The sequence below is a fragment of the Equus quagga genome, chromosome 8 (genome assembly GCF_021613505.1).
Source record: "Equus quagga isolate Etosha38 chromosome 8, UCLA_HA_Equagga_1.0, whole genome shotgun sequence".
Classification (NCBI taxonomy): Eukaryota; Metazoa; Chordata; class Mammalia; order Perissodactyla; family Equidae; genus Equus; species Equus quagga.
This window is the reverse complement of record NC_060274.1, coordinates 8,042,650-8,069,386: the sequence shown is the minus strand read 5'-3', so window position 1 is coordinate 8,069,386 and position 26,737 is coordinate 8,042,650. Positions and strand designations below refer to the sequence as shown.

The window sequence follows — 26,737 nt, the reverse complement described above, 5'->3', positions numbered from 1 at the left end:
TTCTGAGGAGTTAGTAGAGGAGAAATGGGGCAAGGAACTTTTGTTTTTCATTATAGGTCGTTATTTAGCTTTAAAAAAATCTACTTACTACATTACTTTGGTAAAATATCAATATAATTTTTTAAATCCACAAATTTAGAGAAATTTTTACCAGACGGAAGCATTATCATCTATCGTTTAATAATGCCAAGTTTAACATTGCTCTTTATCAAACACTTCTCAAGATCTCTTGTAGAAAGCACACATTTGTGCTTATCCATCATCTAAATAGAGATGACAGTGATTACTCCTTTGTGCTCCTGATTCTTTTATTTTAAATTCCCTTAAAGTCTAACCCAGATAATAATCAATGTATTTTAAAGTTTCTTCACATGTAACACTGAAAGGCCTATTTAAAATTCTTGACTTACATTCTGGACAACTTGATATTGCTTTGGATGTTATTTCTTGAAGATAACTTTATTGTTTTTCACAATCTTTTTTATTTTATTTCCCTGGCCCACAATTCCCCTATATGTTTTGGTTTCACATAATTGTGGAGAAAGAAACAAAATAAAGAAATACAACAATTTAAAAAATTCCCAGCAAATTAATGGTCATTGTCCTGGGAATGCCGGGAATGGAGTGAGCTGGAGTGGCATGGCAGGATCTGGTCCATGGGTAGATTTTAATGCAGTTGTACAACAAGCTCCATTTGGCCATAGATCTAGATTAATAGGATTCAAAGGGAAGTAAGGTTGAATTGTACGTGCTTTGTGAGGAGTGGAGAAATCTCTGATTCTGGCCTCAGATCATCAAAGAAAGACCATAGCAGCAATGAGGGCTCTTCTTAGTTTAGGGGAATGTCTAATTTCTTGACTTCAAGGTAAATCCTCTTTTCTTTCTTTTTTCTTGGTCTGCAATAATAAAATAAAAATGGAGAGGGGAGAAAGAAATCATGAGGAGGCTGGAAAGCAAAATAAAATGGATAATAAATAAATGGAACAACAAATGAGTGTAAGCCTTGTTCAGCATCAGGCTGGCAGTGCATTCTGGGTGGGGAGTCTCGAAAAGAAAATGGACAGAGGTTGGTGAATAAGTAATGTGGATGGAGTGGTTCTTGAAACTCTCCCCTAGGAGTGAGGCTGGCTTAAGCTGCTTATTTAAGGTGTTCCACCCTTCTCTGTAATAGAGAATGTGGGAAATGTCTAAATTTAATCCTACATCAGTTAAAGATGATGATTGCAAGATCTAGACACTGTTATCTTCAATTCTGCAAATAGAACTTTAGAAATTATTTTTACCAAAATTTATTTACTTTTCAACAGTTGGACAAGTGAAAAATCAACTCAAAAATTGCACTTCTCTTATTATGAAGGATGTAGAGTAAATTTTTGAGCTGTTTTTCTTTTCTTTTCTCTGAATTATCTGTTCAAGTCATTTGCCCACGTTTTCTATTGGGTGGTTGCTGTTATGGATTTGTTAGAACTCTTTATATATTGGAGAAATAAGCCCTTGTTGAGGAATAAATCTCTTTCCTAAATTTGTTATTTTTCTTTAGCTTATGGTAGTTTTTCAATGCAGAATTTTAAATTCTTTTGAAGATAAACTCATTGATTTTTTTTTATTGGTCCTAGATTTTTCGTCCTATTCACAAAGGCCTTCCCCATGATGAAAGCATAAAGGAGCTCTGCTATAGGATCTTCGTTATTTCGTTGTTTCTTTTTCTGTACTTTTAAGTCTTTGATTTAGTTTGAACTGATCTCAATGTATGGTGTAAGGTATGGAGTCAACCCATCTTTCTTTCCAAGTGGCTACAGAGTTGTCCCAAAACATGTATCGAAGAGTTCATTTGGGAATTTCAGCTCCCTACCTCTGCATGTTTTCAGCTTCTTCAATGGTCTCGGGCAAAGTCCTCCCTTTGGTCTCTGGTAGAAGCAACACCAGTCCTCCAGCCATCAGGCCAACCACGGCTGAAAGCCCAACAATGCAAATCACAGTGAGAACTGAGACATGCACCTTCTATAATTAGAGCTCCTCTTAGCTCTTTTTTAAAAACAATTTTGCTGATTTCCTATACTTATAGATTCCTTTGTCAACTCTGACTGCCCTATTCTCCATCATAAATACTTTGCTGACTCCAAACTCAGTTGGATTACAATTCCTTATAGGGAAATGAAATACTTAACATTTGGAGTCTAGGTTATTCTAGGCTAGAGGACACTGCCGCAGTATCACGACACTTTGGAGTTAGAAAATACCTCTGAAAAAAAATCAGCTCTAAGAAAAGGAAGAAAATAACCCTGTCAGTATAAAGCACTTAGTAAAGAAAATCAGTCAGAAACTTGGATCATTACTAGCAAATAAAAAGTAATAAAAATGTATTACTGCATAACAGCATTAGAACAGCATTAAAAAGCAAAGCCAGGCCTTTTAGTTCTAATTCAGGTGTTCAATAAATTCCTCTTGTTTCTTTTTCCTTTGTCTCCAGCTATAATCTTTTGCATATCCTGGGGGTAATAGTAAACATTATGGTGTTTTTGTTTCTTTAAACTCCCATTGAAGTTTTGGGATCTTAAGACTATGTTTTCATACATTTTTTATAATAGAATGCACAAGTGGGATGTGGGTCCTTCACTAGTTTTGGGGTTTCAAAAAACTGCACGCTGGACTCCATTTTTCTTTCCATCCTTAAAAAATGGCAGGAAAGAGGCCACAGGGCACTGGACGTCGCTCTGGGCACCTGGGTTCCAGTTTTGACCTCTCCTTCCTAGTCTTAAAGCCCTGGGAATTTCTGCAATCTCCTGGATACTCCAGACTCTCCTACATAAAGTGGGGCAGGCTTGTCCTGAGGCTGAAATGAATTCATGTTTCTGAAGCGCTTAGAATACTGCGTGCCACATGGTATGACCTAATAGCCAGTCTCTCAAAATCTCCCCGAACCTCTCAAGACTCACTTGGCTGCAACCCATGCAAACAATAAACACATTCAGCTGGCTTCGATTCTCTGAACTGAGTTCTATGAAGAGAAGATAATAGATGCATCAAATTCTCATCCATTTAGCATTTTATATTTGCAAAAGTAAGCCTAACTAACCAAGATATTCCTTATCGATTTTTCCAGTACTATTTCAACCAGGATTTCTCAACATGTGCGTTTATTGATTTTCAGGCTTCTAGATCACTGTTTCTGGCTATGTCAAGACCACAGCCAGCTCATCATTATCGTGTGGGAAATGAAAGGGAAAGAAGTTAAAATGCAAAACTATTCATTTTGCTTCCTGCTAGCTACTCAGATTAAGGGCTGGCAAGGCAAGAAGATGGAAGTCCTAGAAAAAATAAAGATGGGACTTCTCTTCAAGTTTATTTTAAATGTTGAATGTAGTTAAAACCCTTTATCTTTTCTGGGAAAGGCAAGGCATGATGGAGGGTCAACAACGGCTCCTCTGGCCTGGAAGTTGCACTGCTTTGTGAAATAATACTTAGAGAAACAAGTCTGTTCCAAACCCAGAAATGTCCCACTGACCCATTGCTCACCCACTGCCCGCCTAAGGGAGTGGCCGCGATTGCGGCATCTCCAACTTCCTCCTGGGAAGGAAGGAGTCTCAAGGGTATGAAGACACTTCCCCAAGATGGAAAGGGATCTCTGGAGACGGGTCCCCTCAGCCAGTGTTTGGGGAGGAAGGAATCTGGGGCACGTATGTCCCATAAGCAGTGCCAGCCACCCTGTGGCCAAATCATGGTTATCTCGGGATAAAGAACTTGTGTCATACCAATTTTGGCCATCTTGCTGTTACTAAGTCAGAATGTGGAGGAATTCGTTGGGTCTGTTTTGAGGGAGAGTTCTATCAACGGTTTGGGACTTTTGCTGGCAGATGTACAGCAGTGGAAAATTTTCCCCCTCACAAATCCCTTGAGAAGAAGGAACGAGCAGAGTTACGTGTGGGTGGCAACGCACAGCATTAAGAGAAAAGCAATGGGCGTGCTCCCCTGGTGTGCATCTCAGAGGGTCTTGTCCTGCCTCTCCCAAATTAAGTGAGTGCTGTGCACCCACGGGGAAAAGCGCTACATTTTTGTCAAATTAAAAGTGGCTCAGAATGGGTCTTAAAAGAGGTTGAAATGGGTGCATTGAGGCGTTGCGGCCGACATGAGAAGGTGAATGCTGTGTGTGTGTCTGGAGACCTATCTGTGTGGACACGTAGAAGGAGAGGATCTGTCCCATGGTCTACAGCTGTGGGAGGAGGCCATGGAGGTTGAATGAATGGAAGTGCCCAGCATTCCCTGTCACCTCTCAAAGTCTATGACTTGTGTTCAACATACGCCTCTGTGTCTTAATTGTTGATAAATAGACTTGTCCCTGTCCCCTTCTATCCTGCAGGCTGGTCAGGTGTGGGGAGGGCTCTGCATTGGCACGTTCCTGCCTGCCCCAACTCCACGGGCAGTGTCAGAAGGGAAGTGTTGTGCCAATGCTCCTTAAATCTAATCTAATCTGAGGAAGGGGTTGCCAACACCAACACAAGGGTTCCATTATGCTGGTGCATTTTCTTCATCTTGGTCTTTCTCTCCCCTGGGTTTTGAAATTGCCCTTTGCAAAATTTTAACCACGTTTCTTTGAAGTAATCAAGTAAATGATTTGTATTTTTCCGCATCTGGGCATAGAGGAGGCAGAGAGAGCACTCTTTGACAAGGAGACTCAAGGAGGGGTGGAAATCAGTGAAGAGAGAGGGGCCTTCTTCAGAAAGTTCCTTCCATTTCACTCTTTCTTGACTTTGTACCTCTAAGGGCATGAATTTCCCGTACTAGAGTATTAGAAGCTACTAATGGCATTACGAATACTAGTCTTATTCCCACTAATAGTAGTACTAATTGCTAATCATATTGACTAGTTGCTAACAGTCATGACACTTATTTTGAGGCACAAAAATGGAGGTCTCTAGAAAATCAGGTTTTCATTCAAAGACCTCTCTGAGGATTTCTTACCAAAGACCACCAGTGGGAGCTCTTGCCAGATGCTGGTGAGTCGATAGACCAGGAACGGTGTGATGATGCCACCAATGTCACACATGGAGGAGCAGACGAGGACACCAAGATTCCTGGAGTGCAGGAAGCTGATTAAACTTTTTAACTTATCCCAGTACAGGCATTATCTCCCACCTCACCCCCAAATAAATACTTCCCTAACTCATTAAAATGCCTGTGAACTAGAAAAATTGTTCATGTCATCTTCAATGCGCACAAACGCTAAATGGTACATGATTCCATTCACGCTCTCTTGTACTTGTTTTGTGTTAGCTTTCTTGAAGATTTTTAATCGACGGGGGGTGATTTTTACTTTTCACCTTCACCACCTGTCTTCCTTGTGCTGTTTCTATGGTCTTGTTTTGCACTGTTCCCTGTCACTCTCTCCTGTGGCCATTTGGTAATCCCTCTCTTGTGATTCAATATCTTCTGTTCTCACCACACAGTTTCTGTATTTTAAAGCCTATAAGCGTGAGATGTGAACCGGCTACTGCCTTGAAACGTTCTCATCTTCTCTTACCCTGTATTTTGAAGATGAAGGTGCCTGTTGTTGGCACCAGTGGTAGTTCTAGCCAGTAAGCAAGTGTCGCGACCGCCCTCTTTGTGCTGAGGAAAACATGCTCACCGGATGAATGTGGGGTACAGTTCCGCGTTGACCAGGCAAACCATTTCATAGGCCATTGTAATCCCCATTCTGCCCAAGCATGCGACTGTAACTTTTAGCCATTGCAGATCTGAGGGGAAAAAACACACCACTTACACACACTGCACTCTACCCCTGGTCTTAAAACAGTGCTCCAGAGGGGGCTTTGCAAGGGGAAAGGCCATGTTCCAGAACGGGACAAGAACACAAAATGGATTCTTCTATAGACTCAAGACAACGTCAGCAAATTCTCCATGTCTGTTTGTTTTAACTTTAGATACAATTCTAATACTATCTTAACTTTAGACGTCAGTCATTAATGACAACAGATTTATACCAGTTTCTGAAGCTGGGCCAACTATAGTCTACAGAGGTCACCTGAAAGAAACAGCAAAGTATGGGCACATTCTGAATGACTGCTAAAAACTGAAGGATTCAAACGAAGGCCCATTCTGTCACACAGGCTTTTGCTCTCCTTCAGTGAGAAAGCATTTGAAAAGGAAAGAAAGGAACGGAATAATTGTTTGCTCATGGCATTTACTTAAGCTTTCTCATTTATTCTGCAAGATGATGTGGGGAGGTCAAGGGAGTTGCCTAAATAATATCTGGAACATGCTGGAATAAGACTTTAATCCTGGGTTTGCTCTAGCCCAAAGCCCATGCAGTCTGCTCTGGCCCAGCTTGATGGCCTGTAGCGTGGGTCTTCATAGCTTCCCTCATTGTATTACAGCAGGCAACCATTGGGTGTCATTGTTCTTAAAGGCAGGGTGGCCATCTGGGTTTTCTTGGGAAAGCCCTAAAGATTGGATTCACTCTTTCCAAATTGACTTGGATGATAAATTACCTATTCTTCCTATCAAAGGGCTGTGACACTCCCTCTTCTCAGGGCCTTGGAAGACAAGACCCACCTTGGCATGAAACTTACCAGCAGGGATAAAAACCGAGGCTAGACACGCTACTCCTGCCACTACATTTGATGCAGCCCAGGGATAACGGCGTCCGATGCGGTCAATGGTGAGGATGATGATGAAGGCGGCAGGGAATTCAACCAGGGCAGAGTAGAAGAAATCCAGGTAGATGTTGCTTCCTGCAAGGCCCATGTGCATGATGAGGCCCTGGTAGAGAACAGAGCTCGTGAACCTGAGCAAAGAGGAGAGCTCAGGTCAAGCCAAGCATCAAAAGCAAGTTGCCAAAAGGGAGAGGGGTCTGGAAAAATAAGAGTGGATTGTAAGTGACCTTTCTTTGCCATCTTCTTATTGCTCTTCCCTCCATTTCATTGCTTTTACGCTATCTGACTCACTGCCATGTCTGGCTGTGACCCCAGAACCAGGAAAGGGGAAGAAATGAGGATAGCGTTCCCTGGCCAAATTGAAAGGTAAGAAAAAGTGTCTCACTAGAGTGATTTATTTAGTAAAATGATCTCAGGTTATTAGTGGTTGTTAAGTATTTTTCTCTGTGTGGTCTTCTAATGCAGTTAGGATCAAAAAGGTTGACTGTTCAATTCAGATTTTAGGAAACCAGAAGACCAAACGGTACAGCCTCCCTTCTGGATGATTTATCTTCTGGCCTGATACAAACAATATTTTGATGATGTTTCTAGTTTTGTGGACTAAAAGTCTTCATTGTCTGTAATGGAAAACATGAAGATCATTGGCAAAAGTCACAATTGTCAGAAAAGGAAAGAAGGATGATGAGGCCAAATTTCACTGGTGCATTTTACGTACAATATGGTGAATGTCGCTAAATTAATTCCTGACGAGCTTTACATTTGTCAGTGATGATAAATCTTTGTTTGGCTGATGTGAGTTGTCCCAGTGCTGCACACTGCGAGGAAAGTGTGTTGAGCAAAAGACGGTTTGGTGTAGAGTGAATGGCTCAACGCTCTGAGAGCAACCTGTAGGCAGTGGAGACCGTCAGGCTTAAGTTACCGGATTGTGGAGCCAGTGGATTATTCTTGGGGTTCATTCTTATTTGGAAGTTTATTTATTCATTTTAAAGATCTTATTTTTTATTTTTCATTCTTCTCTACAAAGCCCCCCAGTACATAGTAGTATATTTTAGTTGTGGGTCCTTTTAGTTGTGCTATGTGGGACACAACCTCAGCATGGCTTGATGAGCAGTGCTAGGTCCGCGCCCAGGACTCCAACTGGTGAAATCCTGGGCCGCCAAAGCAGAGAGCACGAACTTAACCACTCGGCCACGGGGCCGGCCCCCTGGAAGTTTATTTTTTTTCTCCAGTTAGAAAAGAAAAAGAAATGGCCCTTTCCTTGTCAGCCCTGTGTAATCAGGAGAGATCTATACTCATTATCTATTAATCTACTCCAACAGTTTTCAATTTTAACCAAATATTAGAATCCCCTGGAGAAATGCTAAAATATTGGTTCCTGGGCCCTTCCCTTGACCAATTAAAGCAGTATCCTTGGGATCAAGGGTGGTCTACTCTTGGTATTTTATGACCTTCCAGGAGATTGTAAGGTGAAACCAAGGTTGAGAGTGTTTGGATCGATGCCTTGGGACCGTAAGGTGATGTCAACGTCTGCCTGAGAAAAACAGTATCAGGAAAACTTGCTATAAATGAGCCATGCTGCCGTCCACTGTCGATGCTAATACTGGGACTAGGCTAAGTGAATGTGGATGGCTGTGATGAAAAGAATTTGGAGGGATTTTAAAGGGAAAAATATTCCTTACCAGTTGTACATCAAGACCAAAGTGTGTTTCCTTATCTGAGGGGTTCTGACCAAATCAAGAAATGAAGGATTCAACTTCTCGCTGACTTCCTCGCCAGGTCTGAGGCTCTAAGAACAGAAACAAGAGGAATGGCTTTGTATATTTAGTGATAGTGTCCCAGGGTCATACAGGAAGAGTAATAGGACCTTACGCTTACTTATAATGTGCCCAGGACTCTGCTAAGCCCTTCACACACATCAGCTTGGTTAATCTTTACAGATCTCTGAGAAGTTAGGGTCTATGTTGTTCACCCCATTTCACGGAAGAGGAAGCTGGGCTACAGAGAAATTAGATAACTCATGCATATATATATATATATGCATATATAAAGCAATACTATTGGTAAAACACAGTAGGTTAAAATCGAGGCCCAGCCCAGCGACTCTGAGGGCTCAGGGCATTGACACACCCTCTCTGACCTGGACCCATTTGTGACCCATGGGTCAGGAGGCTCTGCTCTGAGACCTTGGCGCTTGGACAGCTCAGCATCACCTGGAGTTTGTTAGAATGAAAGATCTTGGCCCCCAGCCCACAGAGAGTGAATCCGAATCTGCATTTTCACAAGGTCCCCCGGTGAGTCCTGTGCACAGATGTCAACGTTTGAGAAGCCCTGCTCTAGAAGAAAATAGTCGGTGATGGAGCTGAGATTCAATCTCCAGGGTTCTGACTCCTCCTTAGAGCAACACATGACGGTGTGTGAAAGATGCCCAAAAGGGGAAGCCACCTCCAGCAAGACCAGAAATGACCAGACTTATCATCATTATGTGAACTCTGAACTTGGGCGAGGCAACGGCTCACGCATGCTTTATTCCCTGCCCAATCCCCGTAAGGACCTTAAACCTAAGAATGGGTGCCGTACCAGTCATTAATGGAAAATAATGGAATTAATGGAATAACCACCCAGAAACCAGAGAGGAAAGGAAGAAAAAATGCCTCTGAGACCAAAATCCCTCATTTTATATGTCACGGAAATCTCAAATTCTTACAGGCTACCTATCTTAGATTCTCATTCAGAAATTATTTACGCTTATTTTGACATAACTTTATAATAAGCTCGATGTTCTCTTTTCCAGTCCCTGTCAGATGAAAAGGTTTCAGCTAAAGATGCTGACGTCTACTCAAGGCAGAATCCTAAAAGCAGAGAGACAGACTCTTTAGTAATTTGTTCTATTCAAGAAGGCAGGGGATTGCTTAAAGCATTTTGGGACGTTTTCTATCCAAAAATTTTAAAATTCTAAGAAATTATTATGTGTTTGAACAACTGTTTTATTTACCTGGGCACCTTCCCTCTGGGGAAAACCTCCCTCCCCAAGGATGCAGAGGACACACAGGTAACCAAGACATCAGGTACTTAGGCAGGAATGGCCAGCATGGCCTTGTGCTGCCCAAGATAGAAGCTCCTCATTTAACTTCTAAATGATTCTTGGTTTCCTTTTAGTTTTATGTTTCTATCCGTTTAAAATATTTGACCAGGGAACCACAGAATATTAGCACAACAGAAATATCCTGCTGTATATGGCGGGCCCCTTGGGGCTCCCCATTGAGACAGTGCGTGGTTTGCCCGAATCCTCTTCTTCACTGCTCCTTCATTTGATGCTTCAGCTGCTGGCTCACCTGAAGAGAGGCAGGCAGAGATTTTCTGTTTTTCTTTGCCATGTGCTTAATGACCCTCATGGCCTCAGCATTTTTGTTCTGGGAGATCAACCACCTCGGAGACTCAGGGATGCACCTGGAGGACAGTGTAAGTGTTATCAGTGCTGTTGAGTGGAGGGGAAAGTCTTACTCAACTCCTTTCCCCTCAGGGGTCATAATCAGATTTCTGTGAGGGGTCTTACACAGCGAGGCTCGGTTGGGTGTACAAAGGAATGAAAATTGTGCAGAGGTTGCACAGCACAGGAATCATCCACAAAATGAAAAGGCAACCTACTGAATGGGAGCAAATACTTGCAAATTATATATCTGATAACTGGTCAATATCCAAAATGGATAAAGAACTCATACAACTCAATAGCGAAAAACCAAACAATTCTATTTAGAAATGGGCAGAGGATCTGAATAGACATTTTTCCAAACAAGACACACAGATGGCCAAAAGGTACATGAAAAGATGCCCAACATCACTACTCATCAGGGACTCACAAATCAAAACCACAGTGAGCTATCACCTCACACTGGTTAGAATGGCTATTACGGAAAAGACAAGAAATAACAAGTGTTGGCGAGGATGTGGAAAAGAGGGAACACGTGTGCACTGTTAGTGGGAATGCAAACTGGTGCAGCCACTATGGAAAATAGTATGAAGGGTCCTCAAAATATTAATAATAGAACTACCAAATGATCCAGCAATTCCACCTCTAAGTATTTATCCTAAGAAAACAAAAACACTAACTCGAAAATATATATGTACCCTGCCATGTTCATTGCAGCAGTGTTTACAATAGTCAAGACATGGAAGCAACCCAAGTGACCATCAATGGATGAACGGATAAAGAAATTTGGAATATTATTCAGTCATAAAAAGAATGAAATCTTGCCATTTGTGACAAATGGATGAACCTGATGAACATTATGCTAAGTGAAATAAGTCAGACAGAGAAAGACAAATACCACATGATGTCACTTATATGTGGAATCTCAAAGACAAAACAAAACAAAACAAAACAAAACAAAACAAAACCAGCTCATAGATACAGAGAACAGATTGGTGGTTGCCAGAGGCAAGGGGTAGGGGGTGGGTGAAATGCATGAAAAGGGTCAAAAGGTACAAACTTCTAGTTATAAAACAAATAAGTCTCAAGGATGTAATGTACAGCATGGTGATTATAGTTAATAATACCGTATTACATATGTGAAAGTTGCTAGGGGAGTAGATCTTAAAAGTCCTCATTACAACAAGAAAACTTTCTGTAAAATTCTGCAGAGTGTATGTTTCTTTCCTCCTTCAAATGCTGGCTTCTATTCAGCCTTGTGCAGGGACCCTTTGGGCCCCCTCTTCAGAGAGCTTCCAGTGGAACCATGGGAAGTAGACTGCAAAGCAGGGGCCAGCTGAATATCCAGCTCTGTGCTACAGGGAGGAGAGGCGGTCAGCTGGGATGGGCTCCAGGCTTTGCAAAGCAGGTGAGAGCTGACAGATGGGGTAGAAGTGTGGAGGTGGGAGTATGCAGACCATCATGGGGAAGGCAATTCCGAGAGCTGATTCCCCAAAGGAATGAGATAAGAGTTTGAGGTCAGATGGTGGGAGAACTTAAAAGCCTGACCGTACAGATTGAGCTTGACCTAGCAGGACACACAGAGCCCCTGTACATCCTTGAGCAGGATGATGCTCGGGGGGAGGAGGTAGCAGGACGCTCTGGTGGTAGTTCCGGCTTTGAATCAGGAAGGTCCCAGTAGGGGTCATCACTCTAGGGGAGAAACGTTGCTCTGAGAGGCAGGTCTCTCAAAAGGAACTCAAGATGGATGTTTTTGCAGGAGTGTAGTGGAGAGAGGAATCAGGGACAATTCTTCGGTTAAGACTCCATATCAGGAACAGAAGCATGGTGCAGGAACAGAAGTGGCAGTCAATCCACAGCTCACAGCATGGATCTTCTCTGCTGAATGCTGCAGGGCATTTTTTCTAGATCACACTTGGTGGTCATGTTCGGTTCTGGCTGCCCATGCGTCAAGAAGCAGTGCCAGTTGAGCCAACTATTGCCTGAGCTGAAGGGCCAAGAAGGTGAAGAACTTTGGAACCAGGTCAGAGAAGATAGGAACTAGAAATGGTAAGCTAGAGGTGAAAAGTCTGGATGAACTCTGAGAGGCATATCCAAACAGTCAAAGAACTATCCAGTAGAATAGAAATTAATTTTTTTGTGTGTGTGAGGAAGATTAATATCTGTGCCAATCTTCTTCTACTTTATATGTGGGTCGCTGCCACAATGTGGCTGATGAGTGATATAGGTCTGTGCCTGGGATCTGAACCTGCAAACCCAGGCCGCTGAAGCCAAACATGCCAAACTTAACCACTATGCCACTGGACTGGCCCCAAAGTAATTTTTTGAAGCTCTAAATTTAAAATTAGGAACACTAGGTAAATTTGATGGGAATATAAATTCTTGCTCAATGAAATTTCTCTTGAACACAAGCTTTGGGTCTACAGTAAAGTGGCTTGCTTGACAATGGAGTAAGCATCATCCATGATAGCATTCAAGCAGAGGCTGGATAATCACCCAGTGGGGATGTTGTTATGGGATTCTGGCCATGGACAGGAAGCTGGGTCAAAGGACCCCTCATGTTGCCTGACCTCAAAGAGCTGGCAGTCCACTGGGACAGACAGTCAAGTCATGCAGTGTCAAGTCAACAGTTGATCCCAACAAGCAATGAAACGTGAGGGTTACAGAGATATATGGGCAATGCTATCAAGCAGGGGACAGAGGCCCCATCTGGGCAGGCTGATGAGGATGGCTTCAGGGAAGGTGAGGCTTGCCCGGAGTCCCACCTTCGGTGACTTCCATCCCACCTCTGCCCCTGTAACTCCTCCTTTCTCACCCATGGTGCCACCTCACTCTTCTTCAGTCCTGGCTCCTCTTCCCCAGCTGGGCTTTCCGAAATTGGTGTTTTCTCATGTTCTGTCCCATCCTCTTCCTCTCCTGGCCCTAGTCATTTTCTCTGAGTGATCTCATCTATCCCCATAGCTACAACAAAGATGGCGAACTTTTCTTGAATTCCTGATCCTTAAGTTTAATGGCCCCTGGACATCTGCATGTTGATGTCCTTCCAGCTCCTCAAATTCCTCACGCCCAAAGCTCGCCTCGTCATCTTTCCTTCCAAACCCGCTCTCCTTCTGTGTTCCTTCTCTCTCTGAGTGACACCCCCACCAACAGGCAGACGCACAAGTCTACGCTCTGAGTGTCATCTACCAGGTAGCTTCTCTCTCTAAACTTCCACCTTCAATCACCAAGCTCTGTCATCGCCACCTTATTAAAATGGTTTATAACTTTTTCCTCTTCACACCCACAGCTTCTATCTTAATTCAGGCCCTTGTCTTCTCTTGCAAGGACAATGGCAATAGTCTCTTACCTTATCTCCTTGCCTCCAGTCTTCTCCAAAACAACTGTTTTCTACTCTGCGTCTTGAGTGGACTTTTGAAAGTGTAGTCCCATCATGGAGCGTGTAGAATTGTAATTCAATTAGATTTGATTCTATTGAGTGAAAGTGGCAAGAAGACGTGCTTCAGAGGTGGTCAGAACTTGGACAACAGGTGGGCCTTTGCTGCCGTGCTAAAGCGTTAGGTCTTTATTCCGACGGGAACAAAGCTATTGGAAGACTTTCAGCGAGAAAGTAACACAGTGGAACCAGATTTTTGAAAAGTAGTGTGGAGCATGGATGAGAGGATGGTAAAGCAAACGTCAGAGACCAGTTACGAGTCTATTGCAGCCGGCCAGGCAAGACATCACGAATTCCTAATGGACGAGGAAAGAAAGCAGTGGATTCAGAGACAGAAAGGACGTAGAATGGTTATAGGGAGGGAGCTAAGTCCCTCTCAGAATTTTACTGGCTTTTGGAGGAGAAACAGGCTTCCTGGGACAGTGGAGATGTTTAATTCTTAGACAGGACAACTGTAGGAAGAACAGGAGGAGATGTCCAGGAACTAAATAAGTGGGTTTGTTGCATGGGAGAGAGATTTTCTTGATAATCCGGCATCCTCCTTGCTTTATTTCAGGTTACCTTGCATTGGGGTTTCTGATAGTTTCTGCTGTGTCTACTATTTTCCAAGTTCCCCTTGAGCAGGGGTGACAAATACATTTCACTTGCCCAGGTAACTCTGATTGATTGGTATGGTCTGCCTGGGATGCCATGTTGTCCTTATCTGGATGAAAACTGCTAGGATGCCTGCTTTGGGCATCGATATGGAGAAGTGGTGACACACAAAAGCCATGCTCCACCTCCCCCATCTTAAAGTTTCCTCTGAGGGACAGAAGAAGAACAGTCATGTTGTCAATCTCTTCAAAGGCTACCATAGCCACTAGAAGCTAATTTGAACATCACACAAATAATGCGAAAATGTAAGATTCAAGTAATAAGATTCTTACACCCAAAGGGAAAGGACGTTTGATTTTCAGAGAGGGAGACAGATTGAAGCTCGTATATTTTATTCCTGAAACATGGACCTGGGCTGCCTGTGAAACTGGCCTGGAGAGTGAAGGAAAACTTACAGTTCAGAAGGATGGTGTGTGCTAGCGAAGGCAGCCTTTTATCGAAATAAAATATTGCAATTTATCTCCTTTTTGTTCCAAATGGACTTACCAATAGTAGAACAAGAAGCAGAAGTTGGGCAGAGTAACCATCAACTGCAGCCACCTCCAGTGAGGAAGCAAGTATGCCACCCCAGCAAGGATCAGGAGCCCAAAGGTAAAGGCGACTTGGTAAAAAATCCCCACTGTTCTCCGATATTGCAGCCCGACAAATTCTGTAACTGCAGAGAGAACCCAAATGGTCAACAGCAGTGCATTGGTTGTCCAATTACGGCAAAACTAGAATGCTAACCTCAAAAAAGTAGTCCAAATTCTAGAACTTTCTATGAAGCTCTCTGAAAATTTTAAAACATTCGTTGGGACCTATTTGGTTATAATTATTGCTCTTGTGTTAATTAATAAATCTTATAATCCCACATTAGATGTGGTGAAACGTGCCAATATGAGCAAAATGTTTGATTTAGAGAATAATTTCAAGGACAAATGCAATTATATTTCAGATCCATGCAAAATTTTGATCTAGAGTAATAAGGCAGTGGTGATTTAAGACCTGAAAAACTGAACCAAACACTGAATTTAGATTGTAGATGATTTTTATGTAAATGAATACCTCAATACAACTTGTCCTCTTCCATGAGTTAAACATTTTCTTGGTAATCCTGTTAATGTGTGTAAAACGGTTTGAAAACCCAGCAACGGGTTTCCTAGCTGACTGTAGCTTGCAGGAACCGATTTTTACATTTTCAGGAATTTTGCAAGCTGCTTGTTAAACCCATTGGTATCCTAAAATCAGTCATGGTGGGGGGATTTACAACTTAGAAACTGGAAAACACTATAAATCATGGCTTTTTATTTTCCAAGAGCCAGTTTATTGGCATACCAGCACACATGGCAGAATAACCAGCTTTATCCCATCTCATGACTACATCATGACAGATGTATGAAGTCTGTGGTACATGGGCTTAGGGAATAGTCATTTTTATGTTGCAAACATACTAGAATTGAAATTCCAGATATTCCATGAGCCACAGAGTTTTTGCTTTAAATGTTTGGTAATCATGTTAAAGACTTCAACTATTTATAAACCAAACAGAAATGCGCCCTAAAAATATTTCTGTAAATTACTGCAAATTATCCCAATGTATTTTAAAACAGAGTTAAACAAAAATTACGTAAGTGCTCATTAAATAGAAATTTCTGTCTTTGGAAGTGGTTGGGGTCATGGACGAGGTTTATAGGGGGTAGGCTAGAAAGAAGTAGCGTTGCAAGGTGTACATCAAGGCCATTCAGAGGGACTAGAGAAGAAATTAATGGGAGGAGGCTGAAATTAACTGTTGCTGAAATTTAAATTTATACAATTAAATTCCACATATTTCTTCATATTATGTGTTCTAGAAACCAAATTACTGATGGAATAACCACATACATTAATTCCTTTTGAGCAAATATAGATTAGGTACCTACCATGACAGGCACCTAATAGTATTAAGCACCACCTCCTCTTTGTTTCAGAATTCCCCAAATTAACTTTATCAGGTAAAATTTTAAGCACACATATTCCAGTTCTCTAATGTGTAATGAGAGCTTTATTATTCTTCTTTTAATTTCAGTGTCCATTTCCCTTTGTATGGATGCTATTTGAACATAGCCAAAGGGAAAGTTTTGATGGAGTTAATTCCCATAATCTAATTATGGTGGTAATTTTTCCTGATATTGCTTTAAAGACGCTGTGCTGTTAGAATTCAAATATTCTCCTATACTCCACGGAGGTTAAGCATAACTGGTTACTAATGAGTAGGATGTAAATGGCATTGCTGGTCCTACGAATGGCTTGCCGAGGATCTTGGATTGACCACAAGACTTGTATTCTCAGTTTCCTTGTCTATAAATTGACGATAACTGTGGTTTGCTACAATGGATTTATGCAAAGTAATAAAGTCTCATAAATCTAATATATCTCTCATCATTGAATTTTCTTTATGTATCAGCCTGATAGGCTAGATTCTCTCTCTGTGTAACACCCCAGGGTAGAGAAAACAAAAAATTCCTAAAGAGTTATGTAAGAATCTGGATGGCATGATGTTTTGCCTCATTTCTGCCTTCATTGTTTTCTTTATAGGAGGAATGCAGAATGAGCTGATTGAAAAGATTTTAGAAATTGTTTTGATACATAAAAAGAAATCTCTCAACAGTGCCTTGAAGCTGAGTCTGTTTCTGCACAGCTCCCCCCATCTGACTGTATTTTGGCAGCAATGTCCCTTTGTTCTCACAGCTGCGTTCACAAGCATTCTTACTCAGGATGTAGCCTATTAACCAGCCTGCCTTGCTGACCAGTCCTTGGATCAAGCGAAAAATTAACGTCAGTGTGTAGGTTGGGGAGATGGCCATGAGAACTCCAGATGCAGCATTTATGAGGATTGTAATCAAGAGGCAGAGCTTACGGCCAAACCTGCAAGGAGAAAACCAGAGAGAGGGAAGAGAATTAGATCAGATTCAGGAAGGTTGCAGAAAATTCATAGAAGTCATGGAAAGCTAAACTAAAGTGGAAGTTAACCCTGAATTGTGGAAATTCAGGAGGCACAGATTGATAGCCACCAAGAGGATCCCTGACTCCAGGTCGGTTCCATTCAGGACTTTTCCTCAGTGCACCATGTATAAATTTTAAGCACAATGAGCCCCACTCACCCCAGGGCTACAGAACCTTCTCAGTCCCACCCTGTGGAGGGTATCCATGAATAGGGTGATTCTTCCAGGCCACCCAGTGCTGAATGCCCTAAGGGCCTGTCTAGATCTTCCATCATCGTGTGAGCTGGTGCCTTTGCACTGACAGCCTCAACCAACTGACCACCCAAGAGTTTTTGCTTTAGAAAAAACAAAATTCAGTGTTGAATGTAGTCCCCCATCCATTTCCAACACCGCTTTTGGATTTTGTGGGGTTTGCGTATCTTCATGGAATTCGTCTTCTGTGTCGTGTGGTCATCACTTCACACGCTGCCATCTCATATAGGGCCTTTGTTAAGGAGTACCCTAGCTGGATAGCTTCCACACATTTTATTTGAGGGACTTGGGTTTCATCAGTTTAGGGACCTGGAGAGTGTCTCAGTACGCGGGGTAGGGGGAAAGTTGCAAACCTGGCTTTGACCTTGGCCTTACTGCTTGCTATGAGGTTGGGTGTGTTATTCAACCTCTCTCAATTTCTTCATCTGGAAAAGACCTCTCTGACCCAGTTGACAGGAGGATTAAGTGAGATATTCATGTAAAGAGCTTGGCACATAGCCCTCCTCTGCCTTCCTTCTATTTGCAAAGCTGGCTCTCGGAAAGCTGACTAGGGGCTCAGTATTTTTATTTTCACATTTTCATCATATTCCTCTGGTTTGAAGATACCCTAACTGGTTGTTAGTGGATATTTAAAACATTCTTCATAGATAGCAATGTTTATTTAATTTTTGCTTATCCACTTAAAACTGAGTAGTCTTTAGTGTTTTACGGCACAAGCATGGCACATTCAATGGTGGCCAGACATTTTTTAATTGCTGCCCTTCCTATTAGGCAACTATGTTCCAGGGACTATTTCAATATTAACCGGCCATTTGAAAATAATCCACAGCATCGTTAATAATTATTTGGGAATATTAATGCTTTAAATCTGAAATTAAAGATCAATCAGTCTCATTAGTAATTAATGTAAACCACTAAACTTCTTAAAACCCTGTTTTGGGGTTGGCCCTGTGGCTGAGTAGTTAAGTTCGCGTGCTCCACTTCGGCGGCCCAGGGTTTCGCTGGTTCGGATCCTGGGCGTGGACATGGCACTGCTCGTTAGGCCATGTTGGGGCAGCGTCCCATGTGCCACAAGTAGAAGAACCCACAACTAAAATATACAACTATATACTGGGAGGATTTGGGGAGAAAAAGCAGGAAAAAAAAAAAAAGATTGGCAACAGTTGTTCACTCAGGTGTCAATCTTTTAAACAAATAAAATAAATAAATAAATAAAATTATTAACCAAAAAAAACCCTGTTTTGACCACGTCATTTCTTGATTCTCAGTCAATGGTTCCCCATTGTAACTATATACCCCTTGGCCTTTTATTCAAAGCTTTCTCAACTCACATCTCGACATGATGCTTTAGCTTTCTTCCCACATTCTCCTACCCAAACCCTTCCTTTACCCTCAACGAGTCTATAAACCTGTGCTCAAGTGCTGATTGTCCAGCTTCCAAAGCTGCCGTGGGCCTACCATAAACACCCCAGTCGCTCTCCTGTAGGGGGACAAAATCCCGGGGCTGATGAGGGGGAGTATTCACCACGTGAAACTCAGAGCGTGAAAAACCTTCAGAAAATCAAATCTGCAATGCAGAAAAACTTCACTGGGGGATAGGTCGCAAATAAGGAGACAATACTATTTAAAAAATAAGGCAGGGCTAGAAGAAATTTTGGAGATATGGGATAGTGGTTGGCGACGATTTCCTCCCACCCCCAAAGAACCACTGAAATGGTTAAATGAAAATGAAGAGATAAAGTAGCAGAGGGGTGTGGACCCCAGGGCTGCTGGCTTCCTGAATCCTTTAGCTACTTGTTACTCAGCACGTGGCCCGGGGCTGCCAGCACCACCTGGGAGGGGCAGACGTGCTGACTCTCAGGCCCACTCCAGACCCTCTGGATCAGAATTGGAATTCTAGCAAGATCCCCAGGTGGTTTATATGCACGTTGACATTTGGGAGACACTGCTCTCTTGTCCTTGAGCCTCAGCATGCTCATCTGCAAATGGAGATAATGAAATCTCCTTTTAAAGGCTGTTATGATCCTAAATGGAATATAACACACGAGGGTGTTCAATACAGTGACAGGCACAGGGCAGGGAGTGGAGCCCTTGTTGTGAAATATTGCACTTGGTTGGGTAAGTTTGACTGTGACCCACTGGGACTTTGACTCTGCTCTGACCTAGTTCCATCCTAAAATATAGACAGTGGGATGCTGGCCCTCGAGAGTGACCGTCAGGCTTTTAGAAAATTTTCGAGCTAATTGTTAAACACAGCCATTATTAAAAATTAAATGATACACTTACGATTCAGTAAAGTGTATTAAAAACAAGCGTAATAAATAGGTAAAACATAGCTTCCTAATTGCCTTACAGTGTTTGACCACTTTCTATGCTCATGAGGTTATTTATGTCTATCTGTTGTATCTGTATAGTAGAAATACCATACAATGGTGCACATTTCTAGTCAACTCTGTGTTCAGTGACCTTGCTGTGGTTGCTTGAAATGGACCACCGTGGAAGTATCTACACCGCTAAAATCAGCAAATGCTACAAATCAGGGCTCTTTTCCTAAGAAGGCCAGTTGTTAAATAATTAAGCCTGCCACTAAATACAGCACTTATCATCACTGATTACTAGACTAAAAAGCCTGGAATTGACGAGAGAGGACTTTTTTGCGTCACGTAATACTCAAAATAACTCTTTAGGAGATTTGGATGATGAAATAAATTCGATATAAAAAGTTTATTTTCAAGTTCTCTAATATATGTTTCTCTCCTTCCCCATGGCTTCTCCTTCCTCCCTTCTTCTCTTCCTTCTTTCCTCCCTCCCTCCCTTGCTTCCTTCCTTCCATTTGTAAAGCTGATCTTCAGAAAGTTGACTTGGTGTAAGACTCAGTATTATTATTTTTTTGTGTGTGAGGAAGATTGGCCTTGAGCTAACATCTGTTGCCAAGCTTCCTCTTTTTGCTTGAAGAAGATCCTCACTGAGCTAACATCTGTGCCAATATTCCTCTATTTTGTAAGTGGGATGCTGCCACATACAAAAGGATTAGGAAGCTAAAGGATTAGGAAGCATGGCTGGATGAGCAGTGTGTAGGTCTGTGCCCCAGATCCAAACCCCGGGCCACTGAAGTGGAGTGTGCAAACTTAACCACTGTGCCACTGGACTGGCCCTCAGTATTCTTATTTACAATCCTTTCATAACGTCCCCCTGGATTTCTTCTAAAAGATACTCTCATCAGCCCTTAGGTCATATTTTTTAAATTTTTCAAGAAGACAATCTCTTTTATTTAATGTTGGTTTAACCTGTAGCATAAGATGGGTTTCCATGAGATTCTTGTCCCATTGCATAAAATCTGAAAATTGTTCAGAAATAGGCATTAAGTATGGAAAAGATAAGTTGCCTTTTTTTTTCACTCTGTGGTGGTTATCTTATTGCACACTCTTATGTGCATACACAAATAGAACAGAAGAAGGGGCAACAATGAATAAATCTTCAGACAGTTTAAGAACAAGAAACAGAGGTACGTACATAGATTTTCGGTGGAGAATAATGAGTAATGAACTTTACACTGGCGATGCCAACAATAGGAACAAAATAATGAGGTCATCTAAGAAGGTGGATAATTGACTGGGGATGGTAAGTCAGGAAGGCACAGTCAGGAGGGCATTATAATCTGTGGGATTATAATAACGAGTGGGATGAGAATAATTAACTTGTTTATTTAACCAGCTTTGAGGCTCGGTCACCTATTTACTCACTTCCATCCTGGCGAGTTGAGTGTTAGTGTCTGCACCTTATGGTGAAGGAGGGAGTGAGACGGAGCAAGGAGCCAGCAGGGCCAGGCAGCCACACACTGGACTCTGGATCTCGCTTGTCAGTGTGTCTCTCCCGGCAACGTAAGGGGGCATCTCCAAACCACTGTCCTTAGTTCTTTGGCAATAAAAATAAAAGCCTATGACCTTCCTCTTCACCTCACCAGCCTCCCACACAAAGTGGGCCCCAGGCTGTGAAAATGCAGATGCCCCTGGGAGGGGTGATAGACTAAGACACCGTTATTAATCTTGAACACATTCGAAGGTTTTAATCCAGCCTGATAACACAATATAATCAGAAAAATATTCCATTCACATTTAATATTATACTCACAGGTTTGGGTTTGTCTATATCATAGATACAGTTGGGGAGGGCAAAAAGCATAAAGTGTGTTTACTTTACCATTTATTTCAGAATAAATATATATTTTGTAATGAATTATAAATATGTGAAATAAATTAGATGATATATATATGTAGGATACAGTTATATATCACTATCTCACTAGGTGACTGATGATTTAGAGAGAATGACGCCATCCAAAATGTTGAGCACAGTGGCTGGCATGTGGAAAATACTCAATAAACAATTGGTATTATGAGTATTAAAAAATGAACCCTGATGGCCAAGTTCTCTAAAGTGCTTATCAAGTACAAAGTAAATTTTTCTCTTCCTTTCCCTTTTGAGGACTCCTAAAAATGTCTAATTGGTCATCAACAGAGTAAAGATGCATGCTATAAGGAACTTTCAGCACAAGTTGATGTGCTGATGTGATTAATTACAAAATGATGGATAAATAAAAGACATCAGGATAGCTGGATTAGTACGAGCCATGGAAGACACAGACCCATCTGAGAGGACCATTCGCTGTACGTTCCATGTGGAAGGGTTTTTCCTGATCTCTCTCCAGGGACACTGACATTATGCAAGTGTATTTTTACCTCTCTCAGTGTAGACAGACCCTGTTTCCCTTCCATCAAATTATAATCTAGGTTCCATACATATAATTACATCTGGCCCCAGGGCCCTGATTCTGGAATTCTGCAGTCCTATGGGCTGCGAGGTAAGGAGGACAGCGAGGAGAATCGAGGCTGGCACTGGGTATAGAAGAGGCAGGCAGAGAACAGGACGGAGCTCAGAGACCATGAAGGCTCATGACCACGTGGATGGTGATGAGGCCAAAGAACACATTGGGAATTACCAAAGGGATCAAATCGTCTATTACTGTCCCTTCTCACCCTAAGCTTCTGCATAGCCCACAAGTAAAAACTTCTGTCTAATGCTGAAACATCCCTCTACGACCCCAGAAACTTGGAGAACAAAGATATCAATCATGATTACTGAAGCAGCAACAGATCTCTACGATTGTCAAGACAGCCCTAAGAAATTGGCCCAGGAAATTGTGGTCTTCATGTTTCAGGAAATGATGGTATTCAAGCAGGGGCAGGTGACGCCAAGTGCGTCTGACCGTTCGGGGCTGTTTAAATTCCACACCTCTCAGCCGCACCTACCTGTCTGCTATGTAGCCAATACCCATACAACCGATGAAAAATCCCACATTCACAGCCGACTGAAACAGGTCCAGCATCCAGGAGTTGGCACACACTAGGTTAAACTGCCAAGGGGCCAAGTCACCAGGGGAAGGAAATAAAATCCTGTTAGACATAACTCAGCCCAGGGAACCCCTTAAATATTCCTCATATTGAACTGATGTGGCTGGATGGCAATAAACCAACTTTCCTGCTGGTATTAATTTTCTTTACATAACAAAAAGATTTGTCCCGCAATCTCTTTAGTGTTCCATCTGGCAGTATGTCATTAGGCTAAACTCAGCTGAAATGGGTCATTACTCCATTTATGCCCCAAATCATTTTTTCTTACTAATTTTAGTACGCAGAGGCAAATAGGTGTGCAAACAGGATACAAATGTTGCTCGGAGCAGGCTGGGCTGTTCATCGTCTCTTTGCTGTCTCTTTAACAGCAGTGGTGTCTTGCTAAATAGGCTGTTTCATTTGCTCCATTTGGAACAAGAGGCAGGGTTGAAGGAGCAACAGGTGCTGGCCCGGAAGTCAGGAGATCCGGTTTCCAGGCTAACAGCTAATTCTCACTCTATGGCTTTTGGCAAAATTTTTCTCAGCTCTGGGCCTCAGTTTCCTCACCTCTGTAGGAAGGGATGAGATTAGCCAAGCTGTAAAGCCTCTTAAAGTTGTATGGTGTTAAATCTATGACCCTCTTTTACATAGCTATGTAACTACTTAATACTCTAAAAAGGGTTCCTCCCTCTAAATGTCTGTTCATAGAGAATATCTTCACCTTATCTAAGCAGTCCTCCTACATTAAGCTAGGCAGCTGGTTTTCTCTAGATCTTCAGAATAATTTCATCCCTCCATTTTGCTTTGCCTCCAATAAAAGCAAATCTCCATTTTTTTTCTATTTATGGAAATGAGGCTTCACAATTAGATGTTAATATTGACTCTAGTTTTTAATAAAATAATAGTACCATTGCATGAGCTCCAACCCCAGAGGGTTTTATATGGAGACTTTGAGCAAATTAAAGAGAAAAAAGCCATTAAGAAGAAAGTTCATTATATTACAGTAAGGCACCGTTTGGGTGAATTCCATGAAATTTCAGGAGCCCGGCTGTATGGTGGAAGGATGGAGGGGGCATAGGGTTTCCATAAAAAAAAGGAAGTTTGACAATTGTCTTTCTCTGCCTTCTCTGCAGGAATTCTGATGTGCTTTTGCTTGTTTCTTACTGCTGAGACTTGCGTATATGAGAACCATTGTTGTCAGAATTTGATAACATTTTAACTAATCCACTCATACTCCAGGAAAATAAGAGGCTGCATGTTTTTGTTGGAAAGTAGGATTTTATAAGATACTGTGAGTCTAAAGAGTGTGCCAGGCACAGTATAAGAACCAGGCTCTACTGGCTTCTTCCTTAAGAAAAGCTGCCCTATTTGCTTTTTGGATCTCTATGTCTCACGCTCACTTACCTCTGTTACGATGGAGGAGCCCAGCGTGTCGTACACCCAGCCATGCCGACAGGGGCCCAGCGGCAGGTGGCTCCTATTGGCGGCCAGGCCGGCCAGCGGGTCCTCGCAGCTGAGGGCGCTCTGGTTCCAGTCCACCTCGTAGCGGCGGCACTGGCCGGGGAAGGGCTCGCCCACCGGCCCCGGGCCCGGCACCGTGTAGTTCAGCTCCTCTGCCAAGCTCCAGCCGCATCGCTGGCTCAGCTCGGCCACCCCGGGGCTCAGGCAGCGGTGGTCCGGGGTGAAGCCCAGGAAGACAATGCCCACATAGATGGGGGTGAAAGCCACAGAGATCAGAGCTAAGAGGAAAAACATTTGTTTCTGAAAAAAGTTAAACTCCCCTATGTGCTCTAGAATGTCATCCACAGTTGGCATTGTGACCGGAGGCAGAAGTCCTGATGCTCTTCTTTGCTCTGCTACAAATGGGGCTGAGAGAGGCTGTGGCCAGCTCAGCGCAACTCTTGACCAAAAGTCAAAGGGTGAGAGTGAGTTTACCTTAGAAAGCAACCAGCCTTGGGTCCAGACCTTTCCTTGGTCAGGCTGACTTCCAGCCGTGCCCTCCTCCAGCGGCGTGTGTCCTGCTGCTCTCCTGAAATGCCCTGAGCAAGCAACAGGGCGGGATGCTGTGTTTATTGTAACATCGCTCTCTCTGAGTCCGTCGCCGCCTCACACCAGCACCTCAAACAATCCTTCCTCTGTACCCCACTGGCGAGAAATCCGAGAGCTTTCGCATATCGCAGACCGGTTAATCTTTCTCTAGGAAACCGAGTGTCCAGGAAATTAATATATTCCTATCTCACCCATAGAGTCAACCTCTCTTCTCTGAACTCTACAGAGAATGCACACGCACTTGGCTTCGCTTGCCGGGTAGAATGTGAATCATGGTCTTGGGTCTGAGCTCCCATGTGGGTTCAAGGTGGTTTGCACATCGCTATCTCTGGGCTCGTGCTACCAACCACAGTGAGTACACCTAGGGTGCACGCTGTGGCTGCTCATTCTGATTTTTTTCTGGATTTTAGGATTCTGCTTTTTAAAGAATGCCAATCTGGCATTCTTGCCCGTCAACCCTGAAGTGTCCTTCCTTTGACCCACTTGTAAGGAAAGAATAGAATGCTCGACACACACATCAGTCAAGTGGGGAACAGGCAGGAGTGTTTCCATTCTGCTGTCTTTTCGTCCTAGATATTTCTGCCTTTGATCGAGGCGCCTCTCTGGGATGGTGCTGGGTGTATCCAATCACAAGAGAAACAGGCAAACCATCTTTCCTGGTGGCCAAAAGGATCCTGACTGCGGTGGGAAGCTGCCATGTAGGGAAGGTAGCCTGTTGATATCTCTGCATAAAAAACTACCAAACATTTAATCCAGTTTTCTTTCCTATTTTTTTTTTCTGTTCAGTAGTCAGCGGGGATAATAGCATGGGTCTAAGAGTAGTGAGCCCGCCTTCCTGCTTCAGCTGCAAGCTTCTGTTTTCATTAAAAAGCAAGAATTGGGACTGGCCCCCTTGGCTGAGTGGTTAGGTTCGTGCGCTCTACTTCGGTGGCACGGGTTCCCGGCTTCTGTTTCTTGGCTCTGACCTACACACCGCTCATCAAGCCATGCTGTGGCAGCATCACACAGAGAAGAACTGGAAGGACTTACAATTAGGATGTACAACTACCTACTGGGGCTTTGGGGAGAAAAAAAGAGAAAGAGGCAGATTGGCAATAGATGTTATCTCAGGGCCAATCTCCCTTAACAAAAAGCGTAATTAAAAAAAAAAAACCCACAAGAATTAGGGCACCTTTTGGGACCCCGTCAACCTGTTCTGAGCCTTTGCCTGGCTCACGTGGGTGCTCTGCTCGCTGACATCAGAATGGGAGGACCTCTGCCATGCCAGCCCCAGTTTGCCATCCACTAAGAGAATGGGTTCTGACTCTATAGGATCAATAGTTTGGGGGAGTATTTGTGGCATAAAACTTGTAGTTACAAAGCTCATCCATGCAATTGTACCCGTTGACTATTTAAATTTCTGGTTGTACTGGGACTAGCCAAGGCCAAGGTGGTAGGCCACGGTGAATAGGGTCTCAGCTTATAAGGTTCTGAACCATCACAGACTGAAATGCCAGATTCCCGGGAAGCTGTCACTCATTCTTAGCCATCTTGGATAACAGGAAGGATTTGTGGAGAGACAAGGCAGTGGCTGGGTGTGGCCATGAACCTGGAGATGTGTTCTCATTCTCTGCTCAAATGCTCTCCAGATGCAGAGATATTTTTCAAATAAAAAGGAAAAATCATTAATAAAATAAAAGGCAGATAAATAATGCCAACTAGCAAAAAGATAAGGCAATGTCAAGCAAGAAAAATATCCCTTTAACTTCCACTTCCGGAAAAATGGAGTCAATGTACTTTTTCTTATTCTTCCCACTGAGTACAGCTCAACACCCCGGACACTGTGCATAAAACAGTAGTACGAAGACTGAGCAGTGGAAAGTAGGCAGACTGGCTAGGGTCTGCTGGGTCTAAAGAGTGATGACTCTTCTTTCTGCCTCACA

The 26,737-nt window shown here is 42.8% G+C and overlaps 1 protein-coding gene across 1 annotated transcript; it reads right to left on the bottom strand.

Annotated features, from left to right (window-relative positions):
- On the bottom strand, positions 1–25,006 carry SLC22A2 (solute carrier family 22 member 2). Its single transcript, XM_046670099.1, has 11 exons — positions 24,171–25,006; positions 22,686–22,789; positions 16,893–17,047; positions 14,651–14,819; positions 9,983–10,097; positions 8,330–8,436; positions 6,567–6,781; positions 5,624–5,732; positions 4,960–5,072; positions 1,853–1,952; positions 1–896 (listed from the first exon to the last, which is right to left on the bottom strand). The coding sequence occupies exons 1-11, from the start codon at positions 24,579–24,581 to the stop codon at positions 830–832; spliced, it is 1,665 nt and encodes a 554-aa protein (XP_046526055.1). The 5' UTR covers positions 24,582–25,006; the 3' UTR covers positions 1–829.
- Between the last annotated feature and the right edge of the window lie 1,731 nt (positions 25,007–26,737).